Raw genomic sequence first — 18977 nt, forward strand, 5'->3', positions numbered from 1 at the left:
TCATTCATTCAATGAGTGTTCCTTGAATGAGTGCTGACTATGTGTTAGGCAGCAGGGATCAGCAATGAATAAAGCAAAGCCCTTGCTATCCTGGGGCTTATGTTCCGGTGGAAGGATAAGACGATAAATAAATACCTAAATAGATTTATAAATGCCATGAAGAAAAATAAAATGGGGTAAGGACATAGAGAGGATCTTTTAGGTGGAATGGACACAAAGACTTCTCTGAGAAGGTGACATCTGCAGAGAGCTGAGTGAAGTAAGGGAGCTAACCATGTGAATGTTGGGGAAGCATGCCCCAAACCAAGGGAAAGCATATGCAAGGGTCCTGAGGTGGGAGTGTACTTGGCGTGTTCTATGAACAGAGAGGCCAGTGTGGCTGGAGACCAGTGAGTGAGAGAGACTGGGGAGACAGTTGTGGACTAGATTAGGGCTTTAGAAAGCCTTCAGCTTTTTTCTCCAATGGGAAGCTCTTGGAGGGTGATGAGCAGGGGATAGACTACAGGGGAGTGAAGGTGGTAGCAGCAGGATCCTTAGGAAGCTTCCACAGTAGTTCAGAACAAAATGGTGCTGATTTGGACTAAGTTAGGAATGGTGGAGGGGATAGGAAGTGGTTGGATGCTGGGCACATTTTGAAGATATAGCTAATTAAGGATTTGTTCATGAATTGGATTAGGAGTTTGAGAGAGAGAAAAGCATCAGTAATAGCTCCTAAGGGTTTTGGCCTGATGGATGAGTAGAGGTGCTTTAACAGAGATAGGGAACGTGGAAATCAGGGTGAGTGTCAAGAACTCAGGTTTGGGCTTGTTAAGTTCTAAGTACCTATTAGCCATCCAAGAGGAAATGTTAAGTCATTTATAGTAGGCACGAGTTCAGGGAGCTGTCTAGACTGGAAATTCAAATCTGGGAATCACCAGGCACAGAACTGGAAGAGGTCTACAGAGAAGCAACTAGAGATGGAAAGAGGTGCTAGAACTGACCCGAGGAGTATTAGCAATTAGAGGTTAGGAGAGAGGAGGAAGGTCTGCTAAAGAAGTTGAGAATGTGTATCCAGGGGCATATGGGCATATCAGGGAGGATGGTATCCTGGGGCTGGGCAGTGATCCCCTCTGGTGGCGTGGAGTAAGCCATGTCCTGAGAATCGGCCATGGTTGGCACTGTGGAGGACATTCCTGCCATCACTGAGTGAAAAAAGCTCTGACTAGTGAGCTAAAGAGAAAAAGGGAAGAGAGAAAGTGGAGGGAGGGAGTGTGGACAGCCATTTTGAGTTTCCTTGTAAGGAGAAGGCAAGATGGAAAAAATAGCTCCAGAGGAAGGGGGAGATCAAGGGAAGTGTGTGTGTGTGTGTGTGTGTGTGTGTGTGTGTGTGTGTAATGAGATGGGGGAAAATATAAAATGCTTGTTTCCTTATGGGAATGATCTGGTAGAGCAGAAATGATGATATAAAGCATAAGTGTATGATTTTAGTGAGCAAGAAGTGATTTTATAAGAATGGCATTATGCCATATGTACTTTAAAAAATAAAAAACAATTGAGTTTAATTTTGCTTGAATTTAGCAGCAGGAAAAAAAAAAAAACAACTCAGATGTGAAGGCAAAGGAACCGCTGACCGTCTTGTAAACGTTTCTTTGCCATGAAAGATCATAGCTCTTCTTACCAGCTCTCTCAAAGGCTAAGAAAATGATTAGAAAAATCTTGAGGGGGCTGAATTCACTATTAATATTTTCAACTACATTTTTAGCTAAATCTTCACTTCGAGACAAATTGGCTGATTCCTTGCCTGGCAGGATTAAGTGATTCACGTTCTTACACCTTCTTGTACCTCTCTTCCCCATCTCCCAATTTTTGTAGCTTGTCTGGATTTTTGTTTGTTTGTTTGCTTGGCAGGGTTTCTAACATTTACATGCTGACCTGCATGCTCTCATGTGTTTGTTCTTGGTATTGTGTCTACTGGGTGTTCTTTTACCACGGCGTCTGTGTTCCTGTGGTTTTGTTTTGATTTATCTGCTGGGTACAGGATTTCTGCTTCTCAGGAGGGGTTCATGGGTCTATATAGGCTGAGGTCTTCTGAGTGTGCCAGTGTTGGTGTCTTTTTCACACTTGAACGGTGACTCAGCTTGCTGTAATATTCCTGGATCACAGTTATTCTGCCTCAGAATTTTTTTTTAGAACATGGCTCCATCATCTTCAGGCCTCAATCGTTGTTGCTATGGAGAAATCTGACCCCTATTTTTTTAGAAGTGTTGCTTTTTCTCCACTACTTAAATGATTCTTAAATGGTTCTTTCTTTATAGTTGAAGTTCAAGATTTTAGACATCATATGTCTTGATATTGATCGTTTCATGTACATTTCCTGGCATATGGTATGCTTTTTCTACCTGCAGATTTAGTTCTTTCATTTTAAGGAAATTGATCTGTAGTATATTTTTTTGGTTATTTTTTTCTGTCCTGTGTGTCTTCTTTTGTGTTTACCATGAGGATCTTAAGCCTTTTTTTTTTTTTTAACATGCCATTAATTAGATTTTTAAAGACCTTTAATTTTGAAAAATTTCAAACTTCTAGAAAAGTAGGGAGAATAGTGTTATCAACCCGCATGTATCCATCGCCTTGCTTCGATAACCCTCAGCTCACGGCCGATCTTGTTTTATCTATATCCTGCAGCCCCCTGCACCTCCCTCCTCACTCTGAAGCAAATACCAGAACGTATTCACCTTGAATATTTTAGTACTTATCTTTGAGAGATAAGAACTCTTTTTTTTTAACTTAACCACTAATAAAGTTCATCTATTCTGTTTTTAATCCATTTATTATATATATAATGACATTGCTTCATTGTGTTAGATCAGCAGTTTTTTTGCTCCAGCGATCCAGTGGGTGACTGCAGTTGCTGGGCGTCAAAATCAGGAAGGCGAAACCAAGGGGACGAGCGGGGAGCTCTCTCTGGTGTGAATGGTGATATGTTGGGTTGGGCGGTCACAGAAGCTGCATAGACAGGAAGTGCCCACTGTCTCCTTGGCATTCTCGGATTTCGAGTGTCCACGTGAACTGTGGAGGGAATGGGAGGAGGACCCAGAATGTCCAGTTTTTTTTTTTTCCAGCAAGAAGTGAAACTTATGCCCTTTCTGACTTAATAATAACCATGAAGAAGGAGCTGAGAGGTTTGAAGACTCTGTGTTCTAGTTCTGGTTTTGGTGGTCATGTGGTTTATTGCCGAGCTTTTTAAATCTGTAGGTCAAGAAATCAGTAGGTCATGAAATGAAATTAGTGGGCTGCAACCAGCATTTAAAAAGACACAGAAAATGTGAGTTTGTGGCATGTACTAAGGATATGTATTGTTTCAGGAGACTTCTGTTTTGTGTATGTGTGTGTGGAGGCGGGGGGGTTGGCTTGTGAAAGTTTGGAAGCCACTAATTCAACTCCTATTTCTATACTTTCTTGTCCAGAAAGTTCTAGGATCAAAGAGCCCACGAGACAGATTTGATTTAGGTGTTGAACAAAAACACACATAGTACGATGTACTTGGAACTGTTCAAATTAGTTTACAAATATTCACTTATAAAATCTCTAAGAGGGGGGGCGCCTGGATGGCGCAGTCGGTTAAGCGGCCGACTTCAGCCAGGTCACGATCTCGCGGTCCGTGAGTTCGAGCCCCGCGTCAGGCTCTGGGCTGATGGCTCGGAGCCTGGAGCCTGTTTCCGATTCTGTGTCTCCCTCTCTCTCTGCCCCTCCCCCGTTCATGCTCTGTCTCTCTCTGTCCCAAAAATAAAAATAAAAAAAAAAAAAACGTTGAAAAAAAAAATCTCTAAGAGGGTACTATTATCATGGAACTTTTACACAAGGCGACATTGAGGCACAGAGCAGTTGAGTAAGTTGCCCAGAACACACAGCTAGTAAGTGGTGGAGCTGGCGTTTTGAGCCCAGCCAGATGGGTTTCCAAGCAGATTTTGCCCTGCTGCTTCTCCAGGTGAAAGCCTCTCTAGGTGGGGGTATGGACTTCTTCCTGCTCTTGCCTTCAAGAAGAAATGAAATAAATAAAGTGTTTTTAATTTATTTATTTATTTATTTATTATTAAGAATAAATAAAGGTGTTTTCCGACTCCACCCCCCCATATATACTTAAACATTTAGAGCTAAGATAGTGAGAATGAAGACTTTTATTTGTTAAATTGAAGAAATTCAGGGATCCCTTTTATTAACCAATATTGCCAACCTAGAACTGTAGGATTCCAATGTGAAAGATAACCAAACGAGTCCATATATCAGCCTTATGATATATCAGCCTGTCGTGATCTGTGACTATCTGGGTGACCTCAGGCAATTAACTAACCTCTGAAGTCAGTAGTCAGTAGTCCTTCGTCTGTAAAGTGGGAGGGACCGTGGTTGACTTTGGAGGAGGCTTACCGGGCACCAGGCATATAGTAAGTCCTTTATCTCTTCTACCCTTCATAACGACTCACTGGTGTGGCTGCTGTTACAAGCTCCATTTTATAGTTAGTGAAACAGACTTACAGAGATTAAGTATCTTATCCAGGGACACACAATTAGCTTGTGGCAGAGCTAGAGTTGAAGCTCAGGTCTTTCCGAATGCAGAGTCCTCACTCTTAACCACTCTGCTTTACTGCAAGCTTACCCCATAGGGATGTTTTGAGGATTAAATGAGATCATGTGCCTTTACACTTGAATAGTGACTCGACTTTCTATGAGCTTGCTTGGCTCATAGTAAGTACTGAATAAATGGTTTCCGTGCTCACTATTGAATGTGTAAGACGTGCCTATGTGTAGCTTTTGTGGAGCCAGTTTACCTTTCCAGAGAAAATAAACTGTAGTCAACTCAATCAGTTCTTACAACCAACCAATCGCTTCACATCTCTATGGAGTTCTTGAAAAATAATTGGTTAGCTATTCTCAGGGATCTCCTAAGCAGATACTTTCACTGGAATACATTTCATCAAGGAAGGGACTGTCTACACAGCATCTAGAACAGTGCCTGGCACATGGTGAGCATCTTAGTCTGGATTTCTTAGAAAATAGAGCTGGAGGCACAAGCTTACGCTTTATTTGGGAGAGCCATTCCAGGGAAGCCGGAATGAGGAGGCGAGGGAAGTGGAAAATGGCAGGGAAGGAGAGCAAATATAAGGGACTGCTTGTAAACTGGCTACAGGTTCGTGAGAGACTGATGGTTTGTCTTGTGGGACATCTTCAGAGAAATTACGCAAAGCTACTGCACCTCTGAACAGTTCACTGGGGAAAGGATAGAGAAGATGCCATGTGTCCGCTCCATCTCCTATTGGTTGAAGGTTGACTACACGGAGCTTCGGCTCGCCTGTGCTTCTTGGTCACATGGCTGGTGGCCGAGGAGGTCCCTGTGAACCTGTGCCTCTGCGGCAACGAGGAAACCCTGGGCTGGGACTTGAGAGGCACGCTGCACGGGTACAGGGCAAGGCGCCGTCAGGCTGGCCCACGAACAACTTGAAGGACTGGTGGTTCCAGCCGGTCAGCCAGGCAGTTGTGTTCATCTTGGGCGATGTATAAACTGGGTCTGGCGTAGTAGGCTCTTGATACTGATAGACTCCCAACTGCCAAAGGGAACAAACTCTGCCCTGCTTTCTTATTTAAGTGATTTGCTGTTACTGACACTTGCAGATCTCTCTTTCACTCTTGCTCTACTTTCCCATCTCCTCTTCCTATGCTTTCCACCTACATGGGGGTGTCGCCAGGCCTAGGCTTACTTCTCGTTCATTCTGCATGATTTCTATGGGCCACTGTGTTCACTTGTATAATTAATTTCATACTTCCGTCTGCTTGCTGATGGCTCCCAAATGTCTGTTTCCAGACTTGGCCTCTCCTGGGAGCTCCAGACTGGAGAATAAAACTGTCTTTTCCAACAGGAAGTTCCACAGGTACTTCAAAGGCCAAGTGAATATCCTCGTCCTCCACAGTCATCTTTGTCTATGCCTCTTCCCAGCAAGGAACAGGTGCTCAGTCCGTGCTTGTGGAACTAAAACTGGAATAATGTGCTGATACTACGTGCCAAGCTGGATCCTGCACAGAATGAAATAAACCTTCCAGAGCCAGCTCTCTAGGAATTTAGGGTCTGGATTTTAATATTGATCCAGTTTGTTTTCAGTTCGATTGTGTTGGAGGCTTGAGCAACATACAGTTTACCGTTGTCCATTACTGTCGTGAACGTTTGGTCTTTTGAGGATTTGATTGGTAGGAGATTGCTTGGGTTTTGACTCCCTTGTGCTACCCTTTTGCAAGACTCTCCTTACCTTGCTTTGTTCACGTTTATAGAGCTTTTTTGAACCTTGGTTGTATCTGATCTGCATCTTTTTGAACCTTGGTTGTATCTGATCTGCATCTTGCTCCCCTCTCTGCTCCTGACCCCCATCTCACCCCATACCCTTTTGACTACGGTGTGGCACTCAGAGCCTGCTGACCGGATCTGCCCATTCCTACCTCCTTCCCTTTGCTTTCCATCCTCTGTCACCGTTATATCTCCATAAATCCTTCTCAGCTCAAGGCCCCAAGATGGGCTCAAGTCCACACTGGCTTATACTGATCTCCTCCTCTCTGAGCATCTCAGCCATTAGTTTGCACGTAGCACGCACGGACTTACCCTGTTGAATACTTTTGCATTTAGTTCCCTTATTTTCCAATCCCTTTTGGATTGTAAACTGCTTGAGAGTAAGACAATGTCTTATATTTTCTTTTGTGGTCCAGTGATTCATCACTCAGATCTTTGCACAGAGGCAAAGATTTGCTGGATTTCTTGGTTGATTGCTGTGGTCCTTGAGAACCAACATCCAGTTAGCCTTCAGCAATAAATCAGGGCCATCAGGTGACATTTCCCAGAGGAACTGTTGGTCATCTCATCACATTAATACAAGTGAATTCTGGACTTTGGACTGCAGGGATTTTGTTGCTTAAACATCTCAGGCAAGGCCTGTGAGCTAAAATTACTACTTTGGCGTTCGACGTGGCAGCTTGTTCATTTGGGAGCCTTTTGTCTTTGACTTTCTATTGAGTCACTTGAGAGAGCCAAGGTGGCTTGCCAGAGCAGTCGCCATGATTAAAGTTCATTGAGACATTCCCCTTCACATCCTCCTGCCCCATTGGCTTTACGAGGTTCCTTTGTATATCTTCACTGGAGGGCTTGCAAGTTAATGGATGACTGCGTGTCCTTTGGAAACTCTTAGGGCCGTTTTTCTCCTCTTCCTTCCCACTGGCTGGTTTCTCTTGGTCTCCAGGGCTGTATGCATTGGTTTTCCGTAGTGTGAATGTAATACAAGGGGAGGGGAGGTTCTTTCTTTAATAACTTTGGGATATTCTACAGCACGGGGCAGACAGTTTTGAAGATGAGCAAACTTAAAAGTTCAACAGAGAGAACTGTAGTCAAAACGAAAGCCAGGGAAACCAGGACTTCACTCCCACCTTCCTCTTCCTGCCAAGATAACTGTCTTACCTTTGAATCCAAAGGTCTCTCATCTGTCTCCTTTGCTCACCACTGCCTAGGGAGCGATAGTATAGAATCACTAGCTTTGGGACCACTGGCTCTAAAGTGTGCATTATTTCTAATGGTTAGAGTAGGTACGGACAAGGATTTTTCCACTCATGGAATTCTCCTGCTCATGTTGACTTCTGTACCGTTCAGCCTGGATTGCTCATTAATGCTCACTCCATCTCTTAATTTAGAAGGTATAGGAATCCATCCAGCAGACCTCCTCTGATCTTCCTTCAGCTCTGTTTTCATCATGACACACACTTTCACTAGCTCCATTTCTGGCTGCTGGAAATCTGAACTCCTCTGTTTGCTTTTGAAGCTACTGCTGTGTACCCTTATCTCTGACCGGGCCTCAAGGTACCCTTTGTTCTAGCTAAGCCATCCTCCTCACTCCCTTACAAAGAGGTCATGCTCGAACATTCCCATCTCTTGGCTTATATGTTCCTCTGGAATATTGTCTCTTCACCCTTCCATTTCATGGGTAGATGAAATTCTACCCACCCTAAGAATATGAGTTCAGACTTTGACTTGCTCCCTTCTTCCCCTTCACTCTCTCCTCTCCCTTCTTCCATCCACAAATTTGAAGGCCTGCCAGATATTGTTCTGGGTCCCAGGAGTATGCTGGTGAACTGAACAAATTCTTCAAGGATTTTAGTCTTCCTCAAGAAGCCTTGTTTTAGTCATTTTAGTCCTCACTGCACTGTCTGAGTCCTCAGAACTTATACTTGTAGTATTGATTCTTAGTTCCAGGCATACAGCATACAATATACAGCAACATAAAAATTTATGTAGTATGACATCTAGCAGAAATATCTATTAAATAAATATCTAGCATAATTTATGTAATATAATTTATGTAATATATTAATATATAATTTTTGAAAATGTATATTTAAATCCTATCTTCACAATCAGATTATAAGTTTCTTGGGGAGCCTGGGTGGCTCAGTCGGTTAAACGTCCGACTTCGGCTCAGGTCACGATCTCGCGGTCCGTGAGTTCGAGCCCCGCGTCGGGCTCTGGGCTGATGGCTCAGAGCCTGGAGCCTGCTTCCGATTCTGTGTCTCCCTCTCTCTCTGCCCCTCCCCCATTCGTGCTCTGTCTCTCTCTGTCTCAAAAATAAAACGTTAAAAAAAAAAAAAAAAGAAAAGATTATAAGTTTCTTGAGTGTAGGGAACTTCATGCTTCTGAGAGCTTCAGAATCCCTCACTTTATTCATTCGGACTTCATTGTTTCCAAGGAACCAAAAATGCAAAGCAAACTATTTTAAGCAAAAAGTGAATGCGTTGGCTTATGAGACTAAAAGGGCCAGGGATAGGGCTGGCATCTGGCCATGACTTGATTCAGGGGCTTGAGTTTCCTTTTCCCATTTCTCAGTTCTGTTTTCTCCGGGTCAGCTCCATTCTCAAAGATGCTTTCCAGTCATGGTGACGAGATGGCACCAGCAGTCTCAGATTCTCATTGTCTTCAGGTCTTAAAGCTCCCAAACAAGGCCTGCAAGTGACGTCCGCCATCTTTGGAGAGGGCAGAGGTGGAATCAGCTTTACCAAAAGCACACGGACTGAGCGTCAGGGAGATTATATAGATGCAGGGAAGGAGAAACAATAAGTATCTGTCACATCCACGTATTCTGGAAGCTTAAGCTCTTGTCGGTTGGTTGCTTGGATTAACTCATGTCTAGCTCTTTGTTGTATTTAATAGGGTAAAGTAATGATGAAAAAGTCTACCAGTCACTCTTTGAGGAAGAATACTTGCTGTTTTCTGCTTCACCGAAAATAGCTTGCTTGTCTTTTCTCGCAACGGCGACTGCTCATATATAAGTGATAGTGGCGATCATTGAAAGAAATGGTAGAGCGGGTAGACTGGAGCTGATATAGGTCTCTTTTTTTTTTTTCTCTGCTCTCGTATCGCTATGTGCATACCTCGTAGTTCACCTTGTTTGCTACAGGTGTTTCACTTGTTTCTTCTCTACGACCAGGCTAATTTTGAGGAAGAACTTCTGTCTATTCTCGGAGGACCTGGAAGGTGCACAAATAAATTTTTATGATAAGAGTAAGTAAGAAAGGACACGGCTTCAGGCCTATATCTGCAGCTAAAATAGCTATGTGATCCCCGGCAATTCCTTTCCCTTCTCTGGTCTTTGATTCCATCATCTGCCCACCAAGGATTTTTAAGGGCCCTCCCGTTACTGAGTTTGTAGAAAAGCAAAGCAGTAGGGTGAAGAGCAGGACTTGGCACGGCATCTCAGCATTTTGTTTCCTTGGGAACAGTTTTGATAGGGGCTGATTACCCTTGCGATAAGAGGTCTTGGTAAGAGATACGGAGGGTAGAGCCCAATGAAAGCCTCGATTGTCTTCTTATATAACACAGGCTGGAAAGGTACTAGGAATTAATATTCCTGAGGTGGCTGAGGTGACATCATGTGTTTGTGAAAGGACTAAAAGCAGGTGAGGCAGATTTTGTGGAAAAAGACTGCCAGTCGATCTGAGCTCCCAGTGGGGAACATGGGCTGATCTCATGCTCTGTGTTCTGAACAGAACCTGTGGGAGTCATAGCTCCTGTCCCTTAGCTGCCAGCCCATCAAGGAGAAGGGGAGGACCTGTGTTACTCTCCTGAAAGATTACATGTTTCTCTCTGCCTGCCCTCCTATCCTCATTTTCTCCTCAGAAATGTGGTACTCATAAGGAGGGGACTTTGTGACTTTGTGACTTAATCGGAGAAGACTCCTGAAGAAAGAGATGAATTTTGAAAGAGGGGAAGAAAGAGACTAATATCTCTGGATCGAAAGCAGCAGACTGAACAAAATTCCCCTACACCCTGCTGACTGGTGAATTCCCTGGGTGTTCTCTGAAGTGAGGACATTTTTCAGAGGACTGCATCGCCTGTGTTGGCAGATGCTATATAATTTAGAGTCTACACGATTGTAAGTGTGGGAGGGCCCTGACTGTTTTTGTTAAATGATTGGTATCCTATTAGGGCTAGTTTTTCTTCCAATTTTATCCTTCTTGTGACCCTTGATCCTCTTTCTAAAACGGAAATGAGCTTCCTTTTCACTCCCAGGACAGGTATAGTTAGGATCTCAGCTGTGGCCAAGCATGGACAAGGAGTCTGCACTTTCCAAGGGAAGCTTTGTTGGATGTGTCTGCTGATCCCGTATCTGAACTCATGCATAAAAACATTCCTTGCTTGGTTTTGACTTGACACCCTCCAGAAATGATGGAACGGTGATCTGCCAGTAGAGTTCAGTGTCATGGCCAAGCTTGCGATCCAGAGGGGCAGTTTCCAGGATTTGCTTTAAGAATATTCAGTGCAGAACTGAGACCCAGCACATGCAAATGGAGAAATGGAGACCAAGGGTTCCTTCCTCTTTCTGGTGCCTGTCCGTTGGGGCCATTTTCCCCTTTGCTGGCAGGATGGTGCTCAAAACACATGCTATTTGGTGGAGTGAAATTTTTTAAATGAGATGTAATTGATATACCATAAAATTCACCCTTTTTGAGGGTGTATACAAAGGTATACAAATTCAGTGCTTTTTTTAAGTACATACACCAAGCTGTGCAACCATCACCACTATCTAATTCCAGAACAGTGGGGTTAAATTTTGACTTGGATCTTTGAATGAGATATCAACCAAAGGTCAATTCTGGTTTTCAGGAAACTAGTTCTAAGGCTTTGGTTCTTTTTGCAAGGGAAGCTACAGAAGTGTCATTTAAAAAAAAAAAAAATTATAATAGAAAAAAGAGTCAGAGGACGTGAAGTTTTCTTCGGCTTGTTGTTTGACTCCTTTCGTCTGACTGTCTTTTTCAGTCTTTGGTCTTTGGGCTGGGACTTATCTCCATGGCTATGTTATAATAAAGAATATCCAAGGCAAAAGCAGTAAGACTGGCTTTGCCTTCTTTTCCTGTCTCCTCTTTGTCAAGCCACGTCTCATTAGGGCAGCGCGTGGGCCTGTTCTGTTCTTTGGTACCATCACCCACCATCACCGAGCTCAGGGTCTGACACACAGTAGGAGCTCAGTAAAGATTTGATGAATAAAAGGCTGTGTTAGGTGCCCAGAGGAGGTTGTTTTGGCATTATCAGTCAAAGCTCATGGTGACCTTTGTACTTTGGCTTTGTGGATGGCCTGGAATCCATTCGCACCCTGAGATACAGCTGCTTCTAGAAAATGAGAGCTTGATTTCTTCCTGTGTAGTGCTAGCGGCAGAACCGACAAGGACGCCCTCATCCCCAGTTCCCAGGAATGCTCATCCAACTGTAGACTGGATTTCTAAAGCCTTCTCGAGTTGGTATGGCCAAGCGCAGTGTGGGTGGTGTGAGTGTGTGTCTTTGAGTGTGCACCCGCATGCACGTGTGTACTCGCCTAAGCACACGATGGAATCGTGAAGAATTCCTCCGTGTTTTTATAAATCGTCCCTTTCTTCTTTCTGCCCCTGTAGTTTATTGGTAGGCCAGGGTGCAGAGGGGCCTCCAGCCTGGGCACAGGGCCCAGGCGAGCCGGCCTTCAGTGGCCTATTGTTTTCGGCCCCTTATTGCACGGACAGAGGGCTGGGGCTGGCACAGCTGCCTTCTTGGGGACCATTGTTTGTCTTTTTGCAGCAGCAGCAGCAGCAGCAGCAGCAGCAGCAGCAAAAGTCTGAAGCAGCACATTTTGCGCTGGACAGAGCAGCCATTCTGTTTTAGAGCTGCAAGCCTAGAGATGGCGGTGGTTGGAGTCTCCCTTCCGTGTCTGCGTGGATGCCCTGAGGATGGAGACCAGGGAGGCTTCTCCTTCTAGGCAGGTTGCAGGAGAGGGGAGATGCTCAGTGGAGGGTTTCACAAACCAGCCACAGTGGCAGGTGGTATCTGTTAGCAGAGACTCTTCTGTTCCTGGATCGGGGGTGGAATATCATTGCGTTCTCACTTTCTCTGGCCTCTGGGCATATTGGCAGACCTCAGCGTGTGCTCCCAGGACAAGGAAAGCACTTCCTCCAAAGTTGTCCTGTAGAGTAGATCCAGGAAGCAGGGAAGGGACCCAGCCCAGTTGTGGACTAGTTGAAACATGGGCTAGTTACCGAGTCAGTGGTCTAGTCCAAACTGGATTCTGAATCACCCCCCGCCCAGCTGGAAGGTCGAGAAGAGGATGTTCCGGGGGTGGGAGCCATAGACACTGTAATTTACCCAGAAGTACTTTCAGAGACTCCAGACTTGTGTTCTGTTTCTTTTGTTTCCCTGACCGACCCACAGTCAGCCTCTTTGACAAGTTAGACGAGCCTTAATTTAGCTTCAACCCCACTTGCACCTAATTGTATGACCCTTTGGTAAATGACTTAACAGGTCTTATTTCATTTTTCTTACCTGTGTTATCAGGATAATTGGGGAGACCTAATGGGATACTTGTGGAGATTAAATGAGATGATGTATGTAAAGTCCCATAAAAGGTGTTCGGTAAACACACGCTCCCCTTCTCTCAGGATCCCTGAGGGGATGCCTAAGGGCGCGGTGCACTTTGTATTGTGCTGCCCACTAGAGGCACCTGAGAAAGTCAGGGTGGAATTCTGTGTTGGTTGGATGTGCTTGGGGGCTTCTTAGATTAATGCACATATTTCAGAGGCCTCCTATAAAGGGCTAATTCCTGCACGGGACAACCCTGGGGTGGCCTATCTCTGGAACTTCATAGGTATCATGGGAATTTGCCCAGCCCCCTCTTGTTTTGGTGGAGGGTGGGCATCATCCATTCTATGGGGTTCCTTTCCGCGTTCCTGGTTACTGAGATTATTGAGGGGAAGTCTTGGGTGAAGTATAGGGGACTCAAAGGGGGCTGACAGCCCCTTACCCATCCACATCCTCTTGCAAATCTGGGACTGACTGGGTGGGCTCTTTGTCCTAAGATGCCCTGATTCCTCCTTAATGAGCAAGTTGTAAGTAATGTCACTGAGCATTGTGAACGTGGTCTCCACCCATAGTTTGCCCATCCAGTGGCTACTACTGCCAGCTTCCACTTCTGCCTGTTGATAGGCAGAAGGGGTACAGATGCCTCTAGGAATAGTTTTGACAAGGGCTGCTGCCGTTAAGAGGCCCAGAAACCCCCGGCAAGAACTAGATGCCTGATATGCCCTCTGCGGCTCCTCCTCCCAACACCCTTGTAATCAGACTCCCCAAAAACACAGAACAAGAGAGCTTTGATGAGTGATGAGGTAGGCGGCTTTTCTGCTCAGCCTTCTGTCTGCTTGAAACAATCCTCCGGTGCTCAGTTTCAGTTCAGGTAAGGTTACTGTCAGGTTTGATTGGCATTGGGGGTTGGCGAGGGGGAGGCATGGGGATGCAGAGGGTGAGAACCGCACTGAGAGATCACCCAGGAAGTATCAGATACTTATGCTACATTCGGATATGAGTAAAAACAGAGACAAAAATGAAGATAAGGATAGATTACGGACCCCTAGCCACTTCAAGGCAAAGCTAAATGTGCCATTTGCCTATCCATCATTGTTTCATAAGCGTGGTGGGCAGAACTTTCAACATCAGAGCTGGGATCCTGGCTTTGCCTCTGGTTTATCCACAGCTCAGGTGAAAACTCTAGATCCCCCCGTCACCCCTGCTCCCATGCATTACATAGCATAGGCAGAAAGCATTGTTATAACCCTGCTCTTATGGAAATGAATTTGGAGCGTGCATAAGGAAAGGCATAATAATACAGGTGCTCTTTTTTCCTGGGACTGGAGTCATTGCCACAGGCGAATGCACTGGAGCTGAGCAGGCTTGCAGGGAAAGGGATAAAAGAAATGTCTCCATTGCGGCTCAAACGGGGATTGGGATATAACTTCAGCAGGATATGCACTGCAGGCCTTCTCTGAGCTGAAAAACAGTCTGGTTTTGGCATGCTGCTTCTTGCGGGTGCCAGGGCTCTTGTCAGTAACAAATACTGTATTGCATTTGAGGCAGATCTGGTTGCATCTGGAGCTACCATTGCTGCGGTCCCAGAGAGGGTGTTTGCTAGCCCTGTGTGAGGACTCTTGGCTAGGCAGAAATCTGTCAAGCTAGAACTTCACCTGAAACATGTCTAACTTTGACACAGCAGGGGCTCTGAGCATCACTGAGGATGAGGCAACCGCTGTATGAGTGATATTTGTTGAGAACAAATGAACTTCTTGAAGATTGATTGACATTCTGTGATTGGAAACTATGGAATCTGATTGACAGTGAAAGAGTTGCTTGCCTAGAAGTCTGGTGCTTGTTTCATTCTTGATTGCCACCAGTTGACCTTGGGCAGGACCCTGTCTCCATTAAAATATCCTGACCCTCGCCCTCCCTCTTGGAGATGTGGAAAAACTTGTGTTTATGTATTTAGTTTTTAAGTTTATTTATTTACGTTTGAGAGAGAGAGAGCACGAGCTGGGGAGGGACAGAGAGAGGGAGACATAGAATCCGAAGCAGGCTGCAGACTCAGCACAGAGCCCGACGCAGGACTTGAACTCACGAACTGTGAGATCATGACCTGAGCCAAAGCTGGATGCTCAACCGACTGAGCCACCCAGGCTACTTGTGGAAAAACATTTTGAAATGATGGGAGAAAGTATAAAAAGCAGGAGCTTGGGCTCTAGAGTCAGTCTCTCTGGTTGAATCCCAGTTACATTACTTTAATAATTTGACTTCCTTAAGAGTCAGTTTTCTCATCTTTAAAACGGGGATGAAAGTAGTACCTTCCTAATAGGATGGAGATAAATCATTAGGCTCTCAGCCAAACAGAACCCAAATTCTGGCACTGTGCCAGAAACACAGTAAATTGCTCAATAAATGGTAACTGAATATTAAGTGTCTAATAAGCAGTTTCTCTTAAATGATTCAGCAGACTCCTGGTTCCAGGTTCTTCAGGGGTCCAAAAAGAGTTGGTGGAATTTTTGGAGGTGCTTCCTATCATATGGCCATTTTAAGCTTTCGGCTTGTTATTTTATTTTTTTCCGTTAAAGGCATTAAGTTCCCACCTGAATGGAAGGGGTCAATGTTAGTGTGTATGTATTTGGTTTTGTTTAGTTTTGTTTTGAGGGATTCCACCTGACTGGCCGGCCTGGTTTCTGTTGCAGAGATCCGCACTCAGCTCACAGAGCAGATGAAATGCCTGGACCAGCAGTGTGAGCTCCGGGTACAGCTGCTGCAGGACCTCCAGGACTTCTTCCGGAAGAAGGCGGAGATCGAGATGGACTACTCTCGCAACCTGGAGAAGCTGGCCGAGCGCTTCCTGGCCAAGACGCGCAGCACCAAGGACCAGCAGTTCAAGTAGGGGCTCTGGTTGTTTCGTGTGCGGAGACCTGAGACGGGGCTTGGGGCGGGAGGGAGGCAGGGTGTGCCGCCTACACCCTCCTGCATTCACGACGGTGCCCCGGGGACTTCAGGTTGGCTGAGGGCTGAGAGCCCTCTGGGACTTCTTTTCCAGATTGGTCTTTCGTGCAGGTCAGGATCCTGGAGAGCTCAGAAGAGATGATGAACTGTGCTGATAATAACAGCAGACACTTTCATAGTTCTTCCTATGTGCTAAATGTGGTTCTAAGGGTTTTTATATGTATGTTAACTCATTTAATCTCCCCGGCAAGTTCGTATGTTGGTTGTTGTAGTCTCCCCAACTTACAGATGAGGAAACTGAGTCATAAGGAAGTTAAAGAACTTGCCTTAGGTCTCTCTCTCTCTCTCTCTCTCTCTCTCTCTCTCTCTCTCACTCACACACACACACACACACACACACACACACCCCTCGTACATCAATATCAATCAATATCAGAGCTGGGATTCAAACCAAGGCAGTCTGAAGTCTGACTCCAGAGTCTCTCTCTCTCTCTCTCTCTGCATCTCTGAGTCTCTCTGAATCTCTCTGTCTCTGTCTCTGTCTCTCTCTCTCTCACACACACACACACACACACACACACACACACACACGCATTCACACACTCCTAGTACCTCAGTAGCAGAGCTGGGATTCAAACCAAGGCAGTCTGGCTCCAGAGTCTGTGTTCTTAACCATTTCGCCAAACTGTCTTTAACTGGAAGAAATGAATGATGCTTTAGCATACATCTGACTCATTGCCCAGACAGTTGCAAAGTTCTATCCCTTGCATAGTATTTTATGCAAGTGACCCATTCGCTCTGTTCTCACTGCTATTGCTGTAGTTTAGATCATCATTATTGCTGTCTGAATGATTGCTTTACTTACTGTATCATCTGCAGCAGAGGTTCTCAACTCTGGCTTCATATTAGAATTCCCTGAAGAGCTTTTTGAAAATGCTGAAATCTGGGCCCCCTTCCAGAGCAATGAAGTCAGAATCTCTGGGAGCAGGGCCTGGGTAACAGTATGGTGTAAAAGCTTCCCAGATCATTCTAACGAACAACTAGTGTTGAGGACCACAGTGTACAGCTTCTCCCTGTTCCAACCTGCCTGACCCACTGTTATCACATTTAGTTTTCCTGGAACACACTGGGGATCCCGCGGTTTCTCTGTGCAGTGGCTTCCCACTGTCTGTGTTCTTGACACTCAGCGTGTGGTCTCCCAATATCGGCACCACCTAGGATGCTGGGAATGCAGAATCTCAGGTCCTGCTCCCAGATCTACAGCGACAGGATACTCAGGTGATTTGTGTGCACATTGAAGTTTGAGAAGTGCTGCTCTGTTTACAAGGGTATACACTCTCTGGCTTGTTCTTTGAGCCCCTGTACATCTGACCTGGACTAGCTTTCCAACCTTACTACCTGTTGTTTTTTTCCCCTACTATACCATAGCCAAACAAAGCATTAACTCCAGTGGACCTTTGCCCATCCTGTCATTTGAACTTAGGTACCCATCGTTCACATCTATGCATGTCAGGGACATACCTGTTTTAAGAATCATGTTCCAAGAAGCTTTCTTGATTCTCCCAGAAGAATGTTCTCCCTTTTCTGAATTCTTACAGCATTTTATTTGTTCTTTTATTAGGGCAGTCAGCACTGTCTGCCTGATATTATCTTCTCTTAGTGGACTATATAAGCCTTTCTGATTCGTTTTCCAGTCTCCCATAGTGCCTAGTGTAATATGTGGTATATAATAAATGCTTACTAAACATTATTGGATGAGTAAATGAATGAATGAAGTTATAAGTGAATGCCAAGTGTGTCTCATTTTCCTCCATTTTCTATTTTTGTTTATCATATCACCCTAATAATTTGGGACACAAATTATCCTTAACAAACCAGCTCTGGGCAATGACTATGGAGAGGCTAAGTTTGAGGACAACACGTGACACTCTCAAAATAAGCCAGCATGCGAATTTCCTCCACATGTTTTGTCCTCAGAGCTCCTTAGCTTTCCCAAGTTCTGTTCTCTTTACATAAGCAATCCTAAGGGAATAAAATGTTATTTTAGTATATGATGAACGAAGATTTTGGAGAGAAATCATTTGCTTTAGAAAGAGGGGACTCAAAGTTGGATTTATTCTGTTGGTAAGCTACTCCTTAAAATCGCATTTGATTTTTAGGACTATATCATATTTTCAGCTCAAGGACATATTTGCTACAAATTAAGGTACAGATGTGTTCATCTGTAAGTCAGCTGAATTGCTCTGATTAAGATCACATGCAAGAAATAGGGTGTTTTCTCCAAAGCTGGAAGAATTGAATTCCCTTCTCACAGAGCCTGGTACCTGGCTTCATTTTCCCCCAAACAACTAGTGGGTATTTATTAAGAGCCATCTGTGTACTCTGTATTGTACAGGCATTGGAAAATACAAGGGAAGTTTATTGTGTGTCTCCATAGGGGGCCCTATCTGGCTGGGGAGGAAAGATTTTTAATACAAGAAGCAACTAGAGAGTAAAGCAATAATGATCTCATTAAGAAATCATAGAAATCATTGGTTATGTGTAGAATATAGACGTGATGAGAGGTCAGAGATAAATCATCAGAGAGACACATAAAGGTAATGGAATAGTCAGGAGAGTTTCCATGAAGCAAGTGGGACTTAGGCTAGGCTTTAAAGGTAGATTTGAGGGGCGCCTGGGTGGCGCAGTCGGTTAAGCGTCCGACTTCAGCCAGGTCACGATCTCGCGGTCCGTGAGTTCGAGCCCCGCGTCAGGCTCTGGGCTGATGGCTCGGAGCCTGGAGCCTGTTTCCGATTCTGTGTCTCCCTCTCTCTCTCTGCCCCTCCCCCGTTCATGCTCTGTCTCTCTCTGTCCCAAAAATAAATAAAAAACGTTGAAAAAAAAAATTTAAAGGTAGATTTGTGTAGGAGAGAACCACAGCACATGCAGGTGAGAGGAAGCAGGAGCGTTTGCTGGTGAGGGGTACAGGGACCAGTGAGGGACCCAGCTTCATTAAAAGGAAGTTCCTTTCCCATTCATTCAACAAATGTCCATCACACATTCCTCGAACTCCTTCAGTCCAGACACTGGGCCTTGGGACATAGTGGTGAGCTAGCGCTGTCTCTTGCATGCGGCACTTACAACAGGATGAGGAAACAGGCATTGAACAAATCGCACAGTT

The 18977-nt window shown here is 44.9% G+C and overlaps 1 protein-coding gene across 7 annotated transcripts in view; it reads left to right on the top strand.

The window, feature by feature from the left end:
* The window catches only part of SRGAP2 (SLIT-ROBO Rho GTPase activating protein 2), a 235114-nt gene that overhangs the window by 75924 nt on the left and 140213 nt on the right, over window positions 1-18977 (top strand). For all 7 annotated transcript variants that reach the window (XM_058700480.1, XM_058700481.1, XM_058700484.1 and 4 more), the window contains exon 3: window positions 15562-15754. In XM_058700480.1, the coding sequence (XP_058556463.1) occupies window positions 15562-15754 (193 nt within the window). The remainder of the gene's footprint in view (window positions 1-15561; window positions 15755-18977) is intronic.

Source organism: Neofelis nebulosa, chromosome 15 (assembly GCF_028018385.1).
Source record: "Neofelis nebulosa isolate mNeoNeb1 chromosome 15, mNeoNeb1.pri, whole genome shotgun sequence".
Taxonomy (NCBI): domain Eukaryota; kingdom Metazoa; phylum Chordata; class Mammalia; order Carnivora; family Felidae; genus Neofelis; species Neofelis nebulosa.